This window comes from Corylus avellana, chromosome ca4 (assembly GCF_901000735.1).
Source record: "Corylus avellana chromosome ca4, CavTom2PMs-1.0".
Taxonomy (NCBI): Eukaryota; Viridiplantae; Streptophyta; class Magnoliopsida; order Fagales; family Betulaceae; genus Corylus; species Corylus avellana.
Window position 1 is genome coordinate 29,328,116 of NC_081544.1, and position 20,002 is coordinate 29,348,117.

Genomic DNA, 20,002 nt, shown 5'->3' on the forward strand with positions numbered 1-20,002 from the left:
GGAGACTTATCTATAAATAGTGCAATTGAATTATTTATGGTGAGTCCTTCCGTTCTCAACAAAGCTATTATTAATGAGGTTAAGAATTTAATGTGTCTTTTAAATGTTTATAAACACTTGGCATTATTTTATATGGGTTGGAGAATATTTCTTCTATACCGGTTTGGAAGAAATTTTTGTCCTTTTAATGTTGTTTGAACCGCTAAACAAAACTGACTTTAATTAATCCAATTAGCCTTTTGAACATACAATTTGCATGCTTGAGTATTTACACGCAATCAGGAATTATGCTAAGAGCATTTAATGTGGATGCTTTTTATGGTGTGGGGCAATGTATTTCCGTGACTGTGTCGAATACGTGGGACTCGGATCATGAGATGGCATAAATGATTTTGCACACTTTTGGATGCATTATGCAGCCTGCATCTAAAGTCATATTCTTATGTGTCATTGGCTTCACCAAGTCTTTTTTTGGATCTTCCTTGCATATGAAAATGGATTGAGAATCAAACTATTTTATCTATTCGTTCTCATGTTATTATATATTATATGTTTTTAACATTGAATTGGCATGCATATTGCTTATTATGTATCATATGCTGATGATTATATATGTGCTAATTATTAATAGTATTTATTAATTGTTGATCTAATAGGTTTTGTAAAGGCATTAATAGAAAATATGGAATTAATCATGTTAACCCACAGAATATGGAATCCCCTAGGAAAGAGAAAACTCTCAAAAGAAATTCCATTTGATGAATTATAGGCCTTTTTATAGGTTAAAATTATTAATTTTAAGATTAATAGAAATCTTAAAACAAAGTAAGATCGACGATGGAGCTCCTCCTGCAAAACAAGGGAGAGGTTGTCAAAAAATTGCCGATCCTGAAGGATTGGGGACACTTTGACACTCAAGTTAGTAAAAACTCTTAAATAAAACGGGTAAGAATATTTTTGTGCATTCCTGTTAAGGAGGCCTTCCCTCCTTTTACAGATACGTTGCTCCCGCCATTGCTCTCTAGGGTTTCAAAGACTCATTGCCAGTAGTTTGTTATTGACTTGGAGATCCCCTCCCTAGAATATCAGGGATGACTATTTGGTGTGAGCAGGTGGTTGAGTGAGCTAGCAATGGGGGAATCAACTACAGAGCATTGCACCTTAGCGAGGGTGTACTTGGGCTTAAATTATTAAGATTTAAAAAATAAAAAAAAATAAAAAAAATTCAGATTTATTAAGAAGTATAAGTACAGAACGGTTTGTCCTTTTCTTTATGGTGCTTTTGGGGAGTACCAGAATCCGAAGGTGTTATCCAAAAAGTCCTGTGGAATAAATAGCAGAGAATGTGATACCTGTAATCTAAGTTTATTCAGCCCTGATATAATAATTAGTCAATTGCCCTATCTTTATCACTCTTGATCCGAAAGGAAAAGAGAGCGGGGAATGCTAAACAACAAAAAACCAAAAAAGGGGTGGACTCCTCAACATTATACCTAAAATGAAAACAATAGTGCAAATGCAATTCACTAGCATAAATGCAAAAGTGATGTGTCAAAATATATCTTAGAACCTGTTTTGGATTGTGTTTGAGAAATAGATATTTTAAGTCAAAAAAAAGCTTTTGGACAAAAACTTCATTTTTAAGCTTCTGCAAAAAATGCGTTTTGACTATTTTTAGGCTTTTTAGACCCTAAAAGCGCTTTTAATTTTTTTATCAAACAAAAACTTTTTTCTTAAAACGGACTTTTTAAGTGTTAAAATTACTTTTAAGCCCCTCAAACACAATCTCAAACGGGCCATTAGCATACTTTTCAAAGTGTCGTGTCCTCTCACCCCACCAAACCAAGCTTTCCAAACTTTTCTTCTCTCTGCACTAGCCTGCGTGTCCTCCACAATCTTACACTCAACCACACTCCTCAAACCCACCAACGGTCAAGTCGCATGTTGCTGATATAGCAAAGCAAACACACATTTCAGTTTTTAGTGTTTTACTTATTCATTTTATTAATATTAATTAATTTCCCTCGTGTTAAACGTATTTAATTCTAATTATGAAATATGTATTGTTACTAAACTAAAGAATTTGAATAATTATTCAATTCCAACATCTTTTATTCCCAATAATACCTATTTCTTTTCCTAATGAAATACTCATTTCGCAAATCAAACGATGCCTAACTTATAATTTATTTTTCTCTTCCATTGAACAATGGCTGACATGCTAAAGAATGATAGGTTCCTAACGGGCTTTCCAACAAGAAGGGGAATGTGTTCATTGCAAAGTCGAGCCCTCCCTATGTATTTCAAGCGTACAAAGAGCAATTTCGTAAAGATTTCTCTAAATTTCTAGGCATACGCAGTGAGAAAACTATGCCCTAGGGGCATATGCTTCTTACATTTCTTAAAAGGAGCGCCTTAGATCCTACTACCAATGACTGTTGTAAAATTTTGGAGCTGCTTTCCAAATCGCTCCTTGATTTGGTGGCCGAGGTTATTTTACTTCAACATATTTCATTATTATTCTTTAGTAGTTTGTTATACTATTGTCATACAACTAGCAATTGGAATAATGTGGCAGTAAAAATTAATCCTTATTTATTTATTTATGAATGAGTACTGATATTGTAAGCTTTAAATTTACGGCAACATATGTTCGCCACTTTGTTCTCAAATGTTCCAGCAAGTGTTGATTTAAGAATTAATTTTCACCTCATCAAATTATATAACAGTCGATTGAATAACCGTCTATCAAACAGCATTACTCATTTCACTCTAACCACACTTTTGTTTTATTTATTTTTACAACTTAGGGTGCTTATGTGATTTGTATTTTAGGGGCTTGTTAAGGATGGTGACGTGGATTCTTTCAGTGTACCTCATTATAGTCCATTTAAGGGTGAAGTGAGAGCAATTATTGAAGATGAGGGGTCCTTTAACATTGACAAGCTTGAAACATTTGAGGCGGATTGGGATCCAAGCAACAACAGCGACGACCAAGATTTTGTGAGTGGGCAAAATGTACCAAATTAAATGGTTCAGAGCTGGAACAGACTACAGAGCCCATGCTGGCTACTCATTTTGGAGGAACGGCAATGGACAGCTTATTTGCCAGGTTTGCACACCATGTGGGCGAGCATCCATGCATAGAAAAAACGACAGATTTTTGTATAGTCGTTTCCATGACAAAGAAGTAGATCTTTATATATAGTGCTATATACTGTTCAAAAGTTATGTAATAATATGGGTCAATGATCCCTCGCTTTGCCAGTAAGAGACAAAATATTTACATTTATAAAAAAAAAGAAAAAAGAAAAAAAAAAAAAGGTGCATAAATCAAAAAAATAAAGATCTAGCTCTTTTTTTCCTAAGCAATTAAGAGGGAGAGAATTTGAAGGGAGGATTTTTTCTGGTTACGAGGATTAGTGGAAATGCTTCGGAACACTTGGTAGGAAGCGATTCATTTTGCAATTTGGTGTGTTCTAGAGTGGGTACATTTATAGACTTTAGAGGTTGACCAATTTGGAGATTGTTGAAACTGCCGGTGAATGTCGGAGAATCGGAGATAGTAATGGTATATACCATACGCTTAGAAAAAAAAAATATATGTAATATACCATATTACTATCTCACTATGCTAATATAACATTCTCAATTCATCGTTGACTTTTATTTTTTCTTTTTAACAAAGGTTTATCTATAAGTAGATTGGTAATACCACATTAGTATAATATGGTAATTATGAGATAGTAGTTTGGTATATAACATTACTCATAAGTAGAAAAAAAAAAAAAAAAAGTTATTTCACTTGAAATTTATATCAAATTTAGTAAAATATGACATTATTTGGGCATCCATAAGCTCTTCCGGGCTTGCTAGGCTGGGACCTATAGCCCTATTTGGCAATGGACTAGATATGAAGTTTTTGGTTTGGAAGTGATTGATGTAATATAAAGTCGAAAGAAATTTAAAATTTTTTGTATGAAAAAATGAAATTTTTTTTGTTTTATAGTGAATTATTTATTTAAATAATAATAAATAGTAATTGATGTTGGGAAAAAGAATTGGACCCGGTCCATTACCAAACGAGGCCCATGTCTAAGAATCGGGTTCGTCCCGACCCCCGCCGTCACAACGCTCCAGATCCAACACAAATTCAAAAAAGTTTTCGTTCTCTCTCTCTCTCTCTCTGTCCCTCCATAAACGAAACAACAACAATAAAAAAGACCCTACACACGTGCTTTTCACAATTCCCCGAATTCAAATTCCTTTGCCCTCCTCCAACGGCTACACGCTGTCTCTCTCTCTTCCGCATCCTTCTCTTTCGCCTCCTTGTCTTCCCAAACCTTACTCCTTGTCATTTCCACTCTCCCCCTGGAAGTCTCTGTGATTTGTGCTCACAATGAAGCACTTCATGCAGCCAAGGAACGCGATCTTGAGGGAGACGCATTCCACGGATCCACCGTCGTCGCTGAGCCCTAGCTTGGCCAAGCCGAGGCCGCCCAGGAAGCCGAAATCGGCGAAGGAGAACGCGCCTCCGTTGGATCCGAACATGCCGTACGATTCGAAGCAATCTCCGGCCAAGTTGAAGAGTCAACTGCCACCGAGGCCGCCGTCTTCAAATCCTCTCAAGCGGAAGCTAATCATGGAGACTGTGCCTGAAAATTCAGTACCCGGAGGTTCTGATTCCGGCGTCAAGGTAAACCCTAGGGTTTTGGTTCATTTCGATTCTCTATCATCTTTTTGCCTACCGGGAAAATCCGATTCATGTGTGTTTGGTTAGTGAGAAAATATGAAAATATGAAAATATGAAACCATCCTACAAATCTGAACATATGAAACTCAAATGTGAAACAATTTGAGTTTCACAATGTGAACCAAAATGTTAAACATTTTGAGTTTAACATATGTTTTTTTTTTTTAAATGATGTTAAAAAAAGAATTTGTATTCGGTCGGTAGATATTATTTTCTAAACAATCTGAACATATGAAACCAAAATGTGAAACAATCTGACTATATGAGTTTGTTCTTCAGTAACCAAAATGTGTTTGGTTACTGAGAAAATATGAAACCATCCTACAAATCTGAATAGGATTTAAGATTTCTATGTTTGATTTCTTTTTAACCTCTGATTGGCGCCTCCTGCTTATAATTGAATCGTTTGTATATGAGAAATGGCTATGAACGTATTCATATAGTCATGTCGGTTAAGTTGATTTGCTTTTTGAATACTAAACCATTTGCATGTAATAATTTTTACTGATTGCTTGAGGATATTGTAACAATTTTTCAGGTAATTGTCCGAATGCGGCCACCACACAAGGAGAGGGATGATGAAGGTGATGTGATAGTTCAGAAAACTTCCAGTGATTCGTTATCCATTAATGGGCAAACCTTCAGATTTGACTCAGTTGCTGACATTGATGCCACACAGGCATGATCCATATCAATATGATTGTTTTCAGGTTTATGAACAAATGGTTATTGTTGAATGCTAAATATTATTTTATTTGCAGCAAGATATCTTCCAGCTCGTAGGAGCACCCCTTGTTGAAAATTGTTTGGCTGGATTCAATAGTTCTGTATTTGCATATGGACAGGTATCTTTCAGTTTCCCTAGTTCTTTACTGACTTTTTTATTATCTTACATATAAATCTGAAAATTGATTTTGTTAGACGGGAAGCGGAAAGACTTATACTATCTGGGGTCCGGCCAATGTCTTGTTGGAAGGAAACTTGTCTGGTGATCAACAAGGGTTAACCCCCCGTGTTTTTGAGCAACTCTTTGCTCGCATAAATGAGGTGAGCTAATTCTGTACTTTATGGAAGCCATTGAAGTTTACATCATGTTATTGAACTATGGTCCTAACTTGTGCTTTTGTGTTTCCTTAATAGGAGCAAATCAAGCATGCTGACAAGCAACTTGAGTATCAGTGTTACTGTTCTTTTCTTGAGGTTGAGTGATTATAAAGTACTTCTTTTGTTATACTTGACATACCTGTGCTTGTAATGTTATGCCACTTGATTTTTAAATTTAATGCAGATTTACAATGAACAAATCACAGATTTGTTGGATCCGAATCAAAAAAATCTCCAGGTAACAAGAACTTAAATTATTTCACCTTTAATCTTATTATGGTATAAACCTGGTCTTCTTAGGTCCTTTGTTGCATATTTCCAGATAAGAGAAGATGTCAAATCTGGTGTCTATGTTGAAAATCTCACAGAGGAGTCTGTTTGTACGATAAAGGATGTGGCTCAGCTCTTATCAAAGGTTAGCTCCTTCTTGTATTTCTACTATAGGTATAGCATCAACACATATTGTGGTACGGTATTTGTGACCTTACTATGACTAGACACAGAACGAGAAATGTTTGAGCAATGCATTTAGAGACCTGTTCTTAACCTTTTGTTGATTATAAGTCATTGGGTCATATACACATGAAATTAAATAATTTCATTTTGTTAGTGTGTTTCTAGTTTGATAAATTTAGATCCTGATAATTGACTCCAAGATAGCAGTTTCCATTGGATGCATTCAAGTTCAGTTACATGGAAAACATATTGAAGAGTTGACTCCCTGTCAGGTTGGGTAACTGTATATGTGCTTGTTACTACAACAAAGAGAAGTTTTTCAGTGTAAACTCTCAAACAGTGGAAATATTTTTCAGTGTTATGATATTTTATATTTTTAAAGAACAGCTTTTCAATGTAGACTTGTCATTTAGTGTTAACCAACAGCTTTTCAGTGTTAAAAACATAAAGTGCATGTCTCATTTCTGTATTCTTTTCTTATTTATGAGATGTACGCATAAGGCTAGCCATTAGTGAGATTACAAAAAAACAAGGATTTTTTTTTTTTTTTTTGAAAGAATAACTTGAAGCTAATAGTGCATACATTTCATACTTTGTTCCATTTGTTATCAAACATTAATCTCAAAGTAATTTCGTAATTTTCAGCTTTTTACTTTGGTAAGATGGTTTATATTTTACAATCAATTTGTAAGTGTGAACTGATTAGTTTTTCAAGCATCATATTTACAACCACCAAATAATTTATGCAGGGATTGTCACACAGGAGGATCGGTGCAACTAGTATAAATGCTGAGAGTTCCCGTTCACATACTGTTTTTACTTGTGTTGTTGAATCACGATGCAAGGTAATACTATTTATGATGGAGAACTAAAGAGTAAAGATTATTGGGACATTAATTGAAATTTTCATTGAGATGTCTTTGCTCCAAATTGTGTGAAACTCTTCTTGGCTATGTCTTCTGGTCTGTAAGTGCAAGACCCACATTGGTTCTTGACTGCTATATACACCTGCCCGTGAAGGGGTGTTTTAGGTGTTAGAAGTGATTGATATGTATTGTTGGCTCCAATGTTGTCAAAAGCAAAAGGTGACCTTAAGGTGTCAAGTCCAAGTGAAGTTTGACACCAGGTTCTAAACATAGTATACATATTATGAACACAACTTATATGTATTTAATGCCTTGGAATATCATAATCAAGTTACTTCGTGCCTAATGGATAAGAGCTAGTCTATAAAACATGTGATCTACTTTTTTCTTCTTCCCAAAATGTTTTGCCTTTTGGCCTTTTACTCGCTTAGTCAGACCCACCAAATGCCCCACTTATATTGATTCAAGTCATTTATGCTGGTGAAAAGATTATCCTTTTGTTTTAAAAGAGATTTCCCTAAATAAACCTTTTGAAGTGCTTGCCTCAAGCACCTGTAACTTAAGGTGCTTGCCTGAAATCTAAAGGTCATTACCTCACAAAAGGTTAGCACCTCACTAGAGGCGCCTTGCCTCAAGGTTTAAGAGGTACCTTGCTCGATTGCCTGGCTCGCCTTTGAATACTGGTTGACCCTCTTCTTTACACTGCTTTTGAGTTGGATGGTTTAACAAACAATAGAAATCATAAATATCTCTGTTTCTTTATTTTCCCTAAGTCACATATTTGCTGGAAAATTTTTAAGTAAACTGTCAATTTTTTAGAGCAAGGCAGATGGTTTAAGCAGCTTCAAAACAAGCAAAATAAATCTTGTTGATCTAGCTGGTTCAGAGCGACAGAAGTTAACTGGTGCAGCAGGGGAACGTTTAAAGGAAGCAGGGAATATAAATAGATCGCTCTCACAGCTTGGGTATGGTTTAACATATCTTCTTGCATTTATTATTTCATGTAAAGGTTCATTTTGTGTAAGGTTTACCTATAATGTACGAGCTGAACGGATGGAAATGCAGTATGAGCTGAACGGATGGAAATGCAGAAAAAAGTGTCCAAAGGACCTAATACTAATGCACATATATAGAAAGTATAATTTGTCCACATTGCAATTTCATTAGTAATGAAATAAAGAAGAATGGATGGGGAAAATCTTCTAGAGTTGGTTCTGCTCCATATTATTTGACATATAATAATGATCTAGCTCCAGAACAACTGACAACTGCTGTTATAGGTTTGTGTTAACATGGAGTTGTGTGAAGAGAACATTTTGTAATTCTGGTCTGATTTGGGTCAATTATTGGAGTGCAGGAATTTGATAAACATTCTCGCTGAAGTTTCTCAAACAGGAAAGCAAAGACATATCCCCTATAGAGACTCCAGGTTGACATTCTTACTGCAGGAATCTCTTGGGGGAAATGCAAAATTAGCAATGGTTTGTGCTATTTCTCCATTGCAAAGGTAATACTGCTGAAACCTTCTTTCCTCATAGCAACCTTGTTTCTTTCTCTTTTGTGAAATGGAAGTTCACATGCCTCAATATTGCAGCTGCAAGAGTGAGACTTTTAGTACATTGAGATTTGCACAGCGTGCCAAGGATATTAAGAACAAGGCAATTGTTAATGAAGTAATGCAGGACGATGTGAATCACTTGCGTGAAGTGATACGGGAGCTAAGGGTATATTCTTATCCCATAGTAAAAGTCTTTTGTGTTTTTCCAATACACAAATTAAACATGTAAGTATGACTTTAACTAGATTAATTCAACAGGATGAACTACATAGAATAAAGGCAAACTCCAACAACCCCAGTGATTCAAATGGAGGGCACTCAGCAGCATGGATCCGTAGAAGTTTGAATCTACTAAAGTCTAACCTCAATTGTCCAATAACATTACATAATGTCGACGATGATGGTGATGAGGAGATGGAAATTGATGAGGAAGCTGTTGAGACGCTCTGCAATCAAGTTGATAAGCAAATAGCCGGTAATGAAGTTAACAATAAAATTGATTTAAGCAATATAGAAACAGTAACTTCAGACTTGCTATTTGTGGCACCTAAAGATGTAAGTTTTAATGAGTCTCAATGCTACACATCTGCAGGTGGATGTATTAGGGAACAAAGTTCTGAGGATACAGATGTTAATATGGAAGAAGGAGCATCTGAACAGGATGAAATCATGATTGTTGATAGTGCAGAACCTGTTAGAAACACGTCAAATTTGTCCAATGTTAATGTGCTGACTGATGATAACCTCCTAGAGGAAAATCACATAGAAAGTAACACACTTGACAGGGATCCCTCTCCACCACCCGCTGAGGAGAAAGCTATTCTTAGCTCATCTATGAGCAAATTGCTAGATGAAGAATCACCAAGCAAAAATGTAAGGGATAATTCTACCTGCTCAGCCTCTGAACCTCTTAATGGGGTTTCTGCTGGCATTTGCAGTGCAGATGCACCAAATGATTTTTCTAATGGCTCAGCGAATTGTATGTCTCCTCCTAGCCTGTGCATAGTTCCATCTGATGTATCCCCAGTGCTTAAATCTCCAACTCCAAGTGTTTCACCCAGAATCAGCTGCAGCAGGAAAAGCCTGAGGACTTCATCAATGTTGACTGCTTCCCAGAAAGATCTTCAGGATGACAACAATTTAAGCCCAGAGGCTGCTCATATGTCTTCCAAGAAATCCATGAGAAGCAGCTCTTCTAATGTCCTGTCCACTCAAAAAAGTAAGAACTTGCTTTCTCCAACCGAACATTTGGCAGCAAGCATCCGCCATGGCCTTGAAATTCTTGATAGTCATCGCCAAAGTTCAGCTCTAAGGCGGTCATCATTCAGGTTTTCGTACAAACCTGCAGAATCTAAGCCAATGTTGCTGGTTGACAAAGTTGACGTGGGTGTACAAACCTTTCCTGGTGATATGCCAGAAGAAGATTCAGTTGCATTTATGTGTACTAGTTGCAAGAATAGAATGCAGCTAGAGGTCAAAGAGGCTGATGACAGTTCAAACCTACAGCTAGTACCTGTTGATGGCTCAGAGTCCACTGACAAATTGAAGAAGCTAGTTCCCAAAGTAAGTTTAGAGATAGCTGGATTTCCAAATATCACTTTGGACTCTTCATGCTTAGTTGACCTTTTTCTTTCTTTATCACTCAGGCAGTGAAGAAGGTTTTGGCAGGAGCTATCAGGAGGGAAATGGCACTAGAAGATTTCTGTGCCAAGCAAACTTCTGAGATTGTGCAGCTTAACCGCTTGGTATGCCCCTTCCAAGTTTTACCAATAGCCAACTATAGCAACTATTTTCTTAAGAGTTGGCCTGACCTTTTCTATTGATCATTTACAGGTGCAACAATACAAGCATGAGAGGGAATGCAATGCCATAATAGCGCAGACAAGGGAGGATAAAATTCTTCGCCTGGAAAACCTTATGGATGGTGTTTTACCCACCGAGGAGTTCATGGAGGAAGAGCTAATGTCCCTCACACAGGAGCATACGGTATAAATTTGTTCTCGAAGTTCCCTTTTTCAGTATATTGTGCATATATCTTACTGAGTTGTCTACAGATTTTAAAGGAGAAATATGAGAATCATCCTGAAGTTTTAAGGACAAAAATCGAGTTAAAAAGAGTTCAAGATGAGCTGGAACATTATCGGAATTTCTACGATATGGGTGAGAGGGAAGTGTTGTTCGAAGAGATTCAAGATTTAAGAAGCCAGCTACAATTTTACATAGATTCTTCTTCCACTGCATCTCGAAAACAGAATCAGCTACTGCAATTGACTTATTCATGTGAGCCCAGTTCAGCTCCACATCTTAGTGCGATTCCAGAGTCAACTGATGAGGGTCCGGAGAAGAAACTTGAGCAGGAAAGAATTCGTTGGACTGAGGCGGAAAGCAGATGGATTTCTCTCTCTGAAGATTTAAGAATTGAACTTGAAGCTAGCAGATCACTAGCCGAGAAGAGGAAGCAAGAACTAGAAACTGAGAGGAAATGTACCGAAGAGCTACAGGAAGCAATGCAGATGGCAATAGAGGGGCATGCGCGCATTCTGGAACTGTATGCAGATTTGGAAGAGAAACATATTCAATTGCTTGCAAGGCACAGGAAGATCCAGGAAGGAATAGAGGATGTCAAGAAAGCAGCTGCTAAAGCAGGAGTTAGGGGTGCTGAATCAAAGTTCATAAATGCCCTTGCTGCAGAAATTTCAGCATTAAGGGTAGAAAAAGAAAAAGAGAGGAGATATTTTAGGGATGAGAATAAAGGACTTCAGGCTCAATTGAGGGACACTGCTGAAGCTGTGCAGGCTGCAGGAGAATTACTTGTGCGATTGAAAGAAGCAGAAGAGGCTGTCGGTGCTGCCCAGGTGAGTTTGTGTTGGCTTTTTGTTTTGATGCTTTATCCCTTTGGATTATTGATATTCATGTCGAATAAAATATGTTTAGATGCAAATTTTTGTCTTCATAAGTTTTTTTATGCAATGATCATATATCTTTGGTAATATCCATACCATAATACAACATGACATTTTTTTTTTTTTTTTCAATTTGAAAGTTAGAAACGAACCTGGTGGGTTTATTCCCCTCGTCTCACCTCCACTACACTCTTACACACCACATAACATCTTCTTCTTTTTTTAACTGATAAGTTATACACTTTTTTTTTTATAAGAACTGATAAGTTATACACTTTTGGAAAACTAGAAAAAAGCAAGCTACGATGTGTTGGTATCCAAGAGTATAAAGCGTTGAACATAATCTTTTTTCAGCTCTACCATCGAAGTCTCAATATCTTCAAAAGTTTGAGCATCCTGCTCTCTCCAAATATGCCTCATTGAACACAAAACAAAATGTTACCACGCCCTACCTTACTTTCCCAACTCACCAACAATTCTCTCACCCTTCTAGGCATAACCCAATCAACACCAAACATATTGAAAAGTAAGCTCCATAAATCTCTTGCTACTTCACAATGAATCATAAGGTGATCAATAGACGCCCCACTCTTCTTGTACATACAATATCACTTTATCATCACAACATTCATCTTTCTCAAGTTATCCCAACTCAATATTTTCCCTATTGCCGTTGTTCACATGAAGAACCCTTAACTCTCCAAATACTCTTCAAAGGAAAAGGGGATCCAGTAGGAATGGTTGACACTTGGTAATAAGACTTCACTTCAAACTTGCACCTTTTGGAAGGACTCCAACATATTCTATCTGCATCCCTTTGCCTATGAGAGAATACAACATCTCAAAGAAAGAAAAGACCACAACACCTCCAATCCTCTAGGGATCTAGTAAAATTACATTTCAATGAATATTACCATCTCATGCCTTCATATTATCCACCACCCACACATCCTTACTACGTGCAGTATTGAACAAGTCTAGATAAGATATCTTCAGATAAGTTACCTGTAGTCAATATTTTCCCTAACAATGATGTCCACACAAATACTTAACTCTCCATACAAATACACAAAAAACTAATGATGTTGTTCACTGAAGAACCCTTGACTCTCCAAATACTTTTCCAAGGAAAAGGGAATCCAGCAGGAATAGTTAACACTGTTAATAAGACTTTACTTCAAACTTGCACCTTTTGGAAGGAATCCAACATATTCTATATGAATCTCTTTGCCTTACTTTGAGAGAATACAACATCTCAAAGTGAGAAGACCACAACACCTCCCAATCTTGTACGGGTCTAGACTGTCTAGTATAAATTACATTCCAATGAATATTTATCATCTCGGACCTGCATATTATCCACCTAATCTAGTTAGGTGATTTCTTTTGTATACTTCCGGTGTACGTAGGGATGCCTTACGCTTTTAAGAAGTTAGGATTATTACTTATAAAAAATATGTATATTATCCACCACCTACGCATCCTTACTACGTGCAGTATTGAGCAAGTCCGAATAAGATGTCTTCAATGGTTGATCCCCACACCACATCATACCAAAAACTAACCTTTGACCCATCACCCACCTCATATCTAACAAATTTTGAAAAAGTTTCCCACCCCTTTCTTCTAAATTTCCACATTGCCACTCCAAATGGCCCCATTACCTCCTTAGAGCACAAACCTCCTCTTAAACTATCATATTTAGTATCTATCATTAATCTCCATAAAGCCTCACTCTTAGTAGCATACCGCCACAACCATTTTCCTAAAAGAGCTCAATTAAATTGAATCAGATTTCTAATTCCTAAACCACTTGATTAAACTTGTTCCAATAATCTCCTCATAATGTTTGTCATCTCTTTCTTTCCCCTCTTCGTTTTCTGTTCCCACAGTGTCACACAATTACACTTTAGCCAATAGCATATCGATGCACACCTTATACTATCTCTCCCGTTAACACTTATTTTTTTAGTTAACCAGCTCAACTATCTCACTTCCTGCCTGCATTTTGTATAAGCCGTTTTGTGGTACATGTTTATATTTTTGCCTCAATAAATTCAACTATTTGTGCATGTTTTCTGTTTTAACTATGCCCTTCTGAATTGATACTAATTTCTCCTTCCATTTGTTTTAGATTTTATGGATTAAAATTGTTTAAATAGACTTTAAAATCATTCAGTTTTATTTTTCTTATTCTTTTAATGGTGCTGAGGTTTTACTCAAAAGTGGACCAAACTCTGGGATTTGTGCAGCTCTACATGTAACACATTATTTACCTTACACTTTTCTCTAAATTTCACTAGATGATTCTAGAATCGAAGCTTCACAATCCTAAGACTCGTATTCTAGAATTTATAAAAGTTGTTGCTGCTTATTGCTTCAAATTTGAATGTGTTGTAAAGAGTAGAGCCAAGTTATGATCTTAGTAGACATATCTTAGCTAAATGCTTCAATGTTGCTCCAGACAGAACTTTCCGTCTCGACTTTCACAAAGTCATAATGATATAATTTAGTGTCTACAATGCATGAAATGTGGTTTTTATTGTGATAAATAGATTGAACCCTGAATTTCATTAAAATATGCAGAGGCGAGCTTCGGAGGCAGAGCAAGAAACTGAGAAGGCCTTCAAACAGATTGAAAAATTGAAGAAAAAACATGAAAAGGAGATTAACACCCTCAATGAGCTCCTTGCTTCTCGTTTACCTAGAGAAGCAATACAGCCAATTTATGATGATACTCATAATGCCAAGCATGAAGCAGGGGACACCCATGATGCAAGTGATCAGAGATGGAGAGAGGAATTCGAGTCATTCTATGATGGTAAAGATGACGGTGAGTTGCCGAAACTCACAGAACCCTCATCATGGTTCTCTGGTTATGATCGATGCAACATATAAAACAGAAAATTACTGGCCAGTGTGTAAGATTTGTAGCATATTTTTACTGGTGCTCTGGTTGGTAAGATTTGTAGCAATTGTGATTACCAACATATATGTTCTCTTATTACTGTTTGTCAATTCAGATTCCTGAGTTCATAAGATAGATATGAATGAATCATCATATTCTTTTATTCACCCCTACTTGCAGCATTAAAAAAAAAAAAAAATTCCTTCTTTTCTAGGAGTGAGTTTGTAATTTTTGTCCTTTTACCCTCTTTCAATCCACCTTCACCAGGTGCTTTCTTTCTTTTCTCAATTGCCCATGTCTTTTCCTTTCCATCTTCTTGGCTACCAAATGGGACACGCACATGCATATGTTCAGCAGTAACACGCATCCAACATACACACATTACGTTATGGATTTTGCCATCCAATCCAATTCATATTCCAAAATGTGGTGTTCATGAAAGGAAAGGGAGATGTTAGTCTGCATCAAACATATGGGGCTTTTACAAGTTCAAGTGTATTGGATCATGGATGGATATGGTGGACCCAGTTGCAGAGACACTGGACCTGTACAAAAATCTCAAAAAAAAATACCAAAACCATGTGTTCAAGCTTTAGGTCATTTATGTGTTTGGTTTGCGTGTCAAGAGGATAGGGAGCAATCTTCAAGTGGATCAGAGAAGTATGTCCATTGCCCCTTTTTGTGTCAAATGGCAGGCAAAAGCAGGCAGACAGTCCACAAGTACTTGCTTGGCAATCTCCTGACTTCTGATATACTATATAATTATCAGGTCATGGAGACCATTAAACAGGAAGCTTGTGGCCTTGTCTTCTGTGACATCAATTTATCCCTACCGGTGGACCATTTCTATTTCAAAGGAGGAGGGGGTGGTGGGGATGGAAGGAAACCAGTAGGCCTCCAAACCCCAGCCATTAATTTCCCGATTGGAATTTCGAGAGAAACCAGAAACAACGAAGCTATCACAATTTAAAGAGAGAGGGGGAGGGGGGGAATGGGCTTGAAAGTGACCTCTATACAAAAAAAAAAAACAACCCTTTTTCATTACAAAGAGGTAAAAGAGAATCCTCCAGAGCTGTTTGAAACCTGGCCCCCACAGAAAGAGAAACGAGGTCTGAGGTGAAATGAATTCAGATGTCTAGACCTGAGTAGACTTTCAAACATTAATTTTTAAAAAAAAATTGAATGGTTTCCACTTTCCAGGCTCCCAAACACCTCAAATAGCGGAACCCTAGAAACAGAAACGGTTGAAGTTTTGCATGTACAAGAGTCATTTTGGTCATGGTTGGTGAAACAAAATAATATACTTTTGTTCACAGCCGGTGCTTTTTTGTCACCCCCACACACATCAAAGGTCTTCTACCGAACGAAGTTAAGGCAACTGCTTCTTTTTAGTTCTTTAGGTGAAAGATTGAGACATAAAGGGGCAGGGAAGGTGCCATAGCATAATAGATGATGCACCATCATAGAAAAAATTGTGACAGCCTGGTGATCGGACCATCTCAAATGATCAGTAATTATACCCCCTCCTCCCCCCCGGCCCCCACCAAAACAACATATTCCATCAATCTGTCCTAATCATACTTCCTACCGCGGGCCCCATCTCTCGACATTACCGGAGTTACTTGTGGAAACAGAAGAGCTATCTATCTATGATCCAGTCCCCCCACTCCACAAGTGAAGGTCCATTGCTTCTTCCTACTCACTGTCTATTATCTGTAGTCCAAAGATCTATTTAATATTTTCATATCTAGTGTAGTTATTGTCAACTTTTTTTTGAAAGCCCATTATATCCTTTTTAGTTCCATAGAATAATTGTGAGATTTTTATATTCAACTTATTTGTTTTATATTATTTTCTATTTATTTCTATAGACATTAACTTCCAGTCTTCAACTCAACATAATTATAATTAATAATTTGATTTTTTTTTCTTTTCTTCTGGTTTTTAAAACCATGAGTGAATACTATCATTAATACTATTACTTAGATTAATATATGTCTATAACAATCCTTATCATGTTCTATCGATGAGCTAATACATATTTTAGACTGCAATTGGTACCTTAAACCACTTATATGCTTCTTAGTGCCTAAAACTAATTTTCCTAATGCCACAAACACGCCTGATTCTAGCTTAAATTGTTACATATTACACCTCCATTCTACTCATATCTCACGGGGCAGTATAAAAAATAAAGAGTGAGAGAGAAATGCTACATACCACATGACTATCTTTTCACTATCCTACTATACTAATGTGTCATTGTCAATTTTTTGTTTTCAGTTTGATTGACAATGTCACGTCGATATAATGAAATAGTGATGTAGTATATATAGCATTACTCAATAAAAAAAAAGGGTTGATAGATAAGACGTTGGTGTAGTATTTAACATTTCTCTTAAAATAAAGGTTATTAAAGATAAAAATCTAAACAATAACAAAAAAAAAAAAATTATATAAGATAAAATTTATAGGGTTTTTAAATCATCTTGACCCAACTAATTAGGATGGGAAAAAATTGATGGGTTGTAATTTACCTGGTAAAACCATCATGTCTTGTGTTAAAAAAATAAAAGAAAAGTTTGGTATCTTTTAACCGATAACCATATACATTAGCTAATCAAATAATTTCTAGGATGTCCCTGTCGATGTGATACAGAAGATGCAGGCAGCTACCTAACAGCTTTTTCATCTTATTGGCTGCTCCAGAATTTTATCCTACTAAAATTATATTCCAAGCACTAATATCTCCACGTTGACTATATACTATAACAACACTAATAACTAAAACAATTTTTGTCTATTAAGAAAAGGCGTAATTAAAACATACTTTTTTTATCTTATTATTATTGTTGATATGACGGATGAAATAGTTTTTAAATTTTTTTATTACGCCATTTAGTAAGTAAGCTTTTGGTGTAATAATATAAAACATTTTTCTAATTATTGTGTTTTGGGATTTATTTATTTATTATTTTTGGTTGAAAAAAGTGTTTACCTAAAAGTAAAAGTAAAAATAAAAATAAAAATTTTGATTTGTTTATTAATATTTTAACTTTAGGAAGAACAAAAAAAAACACATCTTATCTCTCTTTTTCTACCCCTAGGTTCCCTATGCCAACAAATATTTCATATATTCGACTCGTACAGAATGATGCAGTCACTCATAAATTTTACAAGTGCAATATAAAGTGATGTGACTCATTACTCATTCACTAGAGTTTCACATCATTTGGTACGTAGATTCTATAAAATAAATAAAAAATAAAAACAAAACCAAAATGGAAGGCAGATTTACAATAAATGGAGGGATACATCAAATTTTGCTACATAAAATAATTAAAAAAAAAAAACTAAGTTCTACCAACCCATGTAAATTCTTTTATAGGATTTATTGCAAACAAAAAAAAGCGGGGGGGCGGGGGCAGAAGGAGAAAAGGGAGACGTACCCTTACTGGCCCCATAATTTACAGTAGAGCATTCAATGAACCCACTTAATTTCTCGGCTATTTAGTAGGTTTTATGACGGCTGTCTTGTTTTTTCTAGTTTTGAAAATTGGATTAGAAAGTGGTCTATTTGTATTTTTCTTATGTTTCTTTTTTTTTTTTCTTTTTTTTTTAAGAAAAACATATCATTTCATTCAATAATATCACGAGCATAACATTCTTATATCATAGAGCAAAGCTCTGCCAAAGCTCTGAAGCAACCATAGCATAAAGTTACAAGATTACCAGGTTTAGTACAAGATTCGAAACCAATCCGCTAACACATGATTAAAATCAGATTTAGTACTAAATCTGTGACAGATAGACTCAACCAAATGCATGGATAGCAATTATTCCTCGACCTTAAGAGCGGAAAGACTCTCATGCCGAAATTCTTCCTCCTCGACCCGAAGGCCAGAATAATGATCACATCCACAACCCAAAGGCCTGAATCAAAACTAATTAACCCGAAGGCGACATAGATCGAGTGAGAGAGGAAAGAGCCTTATTACAAGCCTAACAAAACAAGGAAATTAAACAATACAGGGAAAAAACACACGCCAAAACACAAATACATCTTAAAGAAGCAACAGAACAGGGAAATAAAACAATAAAAAAAACGGCACACTTCAATCACGCACACGCCGAGAACCGAAAATCGAAGGGGTGTTGGAAGCTCATCGTGGCGGGGACTCGTCAAAAGGCCCAACAGTGGACGGTGGACGGCAAACAAGCGCAGAGAAGACCGGCAAAGCAGGACCTGAAAACAACCATAAACAAGAAAAAAAAAAAAAAAAAGGAAAATGAGCACAAAGTGGAAAGACGGTAGCTGGAAGGGAGCTGGACCCGTGCAGGCCGGAAACCGTCGCGTAAGGGGCGTGGGTCCTCAACGCGGTAGGGACGCATGAAAGAAAACCCTAATAGCGGGCAGCGAAGCAGCGACATAGGTCGGTGGCGACCACGGACAAAATCCGAATCCACAAAAAGCCAAAACAAGGCCAAGGAGCCCGCTGCAGAAAATGAAGGCGGGGGAAGAAAAGCGGCAGGGAAGGGGCAAAAACAGAGAAAAACAGAGGGGGAAAGGAGCGGTAAGGAAGGAGAAGAGAGGAGGTACCGGGGCTAGGGCATCAGGTAAATAACTAGCACCAGAGCGAGGAGGACGAGGAGAGGAGGGAGGCAGCCAAACGGCCAACCCTCCCCCCCTATGTGGCTAAAGGGTTTCGCTTTTTTCTTTAGTGGCTAGAGAGAAAAGAGACAAAACGGTTTGCAATTTTGTTCGGTTACTTATGTCTTATTAAGAATAATGTGGTTATTAAAATTATTATTGGGCTTATGATTGATCATTATTAAATTTTGATCAAATAATAATTTTAATAGCTACATTATTCTTAGTGAGACACAAGTAAAATACATAAAATTACTTGGAACTGCCGTGTCCATAGATAAGTAAATAATTAATTTAGACAAGTCCAATTGCAACTAAAAGAAAAATAATAACAATAATAATTCCAACAAAATATAGCAAAATGAAAATTGAAGACAAATTTAATAGAGAAAAGTACATAAATGCAGAGAAAAAAAAGGTGATAGTGCAGATTTCTTTCTTTTGGTGGGTGTTTGGAATTGTTAAAAGGCTTTGATGGAAAGTGGCAAAGCGTGTGTGTGTGTGTCTGTCTGTCTACATCTGAACTCCCACTACTTTATTCTTCCGCTTATCCGTTTAGATTTCCTTTTTACTAAATTTTCTAAAGTAGTCGGCACTGTAAAGCCTTTCTGATTCCGCAGCCAAGTCAGAACTTCACTACTGCCAACCTGGGCGGCCTTCCCTTCTTCTCTCTATAGATAGATGCCCTTCTCCTTTCTTATTTCTAATAAATAAATAAATAAAACCAAAAGTTCTTATCCGCTGTCGTTTGGTGCACAGTGAATTCCAATGTTCTTCTCCCAAAACAAAAAAAAAAAAAACTT

General features: G+C 36.5%; 1 protein-coding gene and 1 pseudogene across 2 annotated transcripts; both read left to right on the forward strand.

Moving 5' to 3' along the window:
* The first annotated feature begins 837 nt into the window (after positions 1-837).
* On the forward strand, positions 838-3,201 carry LOC132178379 (benzoate carboxyl methyltransferase-like; annotated as a pseudogene).
* Positions 3,202-4,207: 1,006 nt separating this feature from the next.
* Positions 4,208-14,713, forward strand: LOC132178939 (kinesin-like protein KIN-12B). 2 transcript variants are annotated; one of them, XM_059591524.1, is made up of 17 exons: positions 4,208-4,696; positions 5,292-5,432; positions 5,515-5,598; positions 5,675-5,800; positions 5,894-5,953; positions 6,042-6,095; positions 6,180-6,272; positions 7,063-7,158; positions 7,999-8,144; positions 8,537-8,686; positions 8,774-8,903; positions 8,996-9,212; positions 9,330-10,300; positions 10,384-10,482; positions 10,571-10,723; positions 10,792-11,592; positions 14,227-14,713. In XM_059591524.1, exons 1-17 carry the CDS (start codon positions 4,400-4,402, stop codon positions 14,536-14,538), a joined length of 3,930 nt encoding a protein of 1,309 aa, XP_059447507.1. In that variant the 5' UTR covers positions 4,208-4,399; the 3' UTR covers positions 14,539-14,713. The 2 variants fall into 2 exon arrangements, with proteins under 2 accessions (XP_059447507.1, XP_059447506.1); XM_059591523.1 differs by having other exon boundaries at positions 8,996-10,300.
* Positions 14,714-20,002: the final 5,289 nt, after the last annotated feature.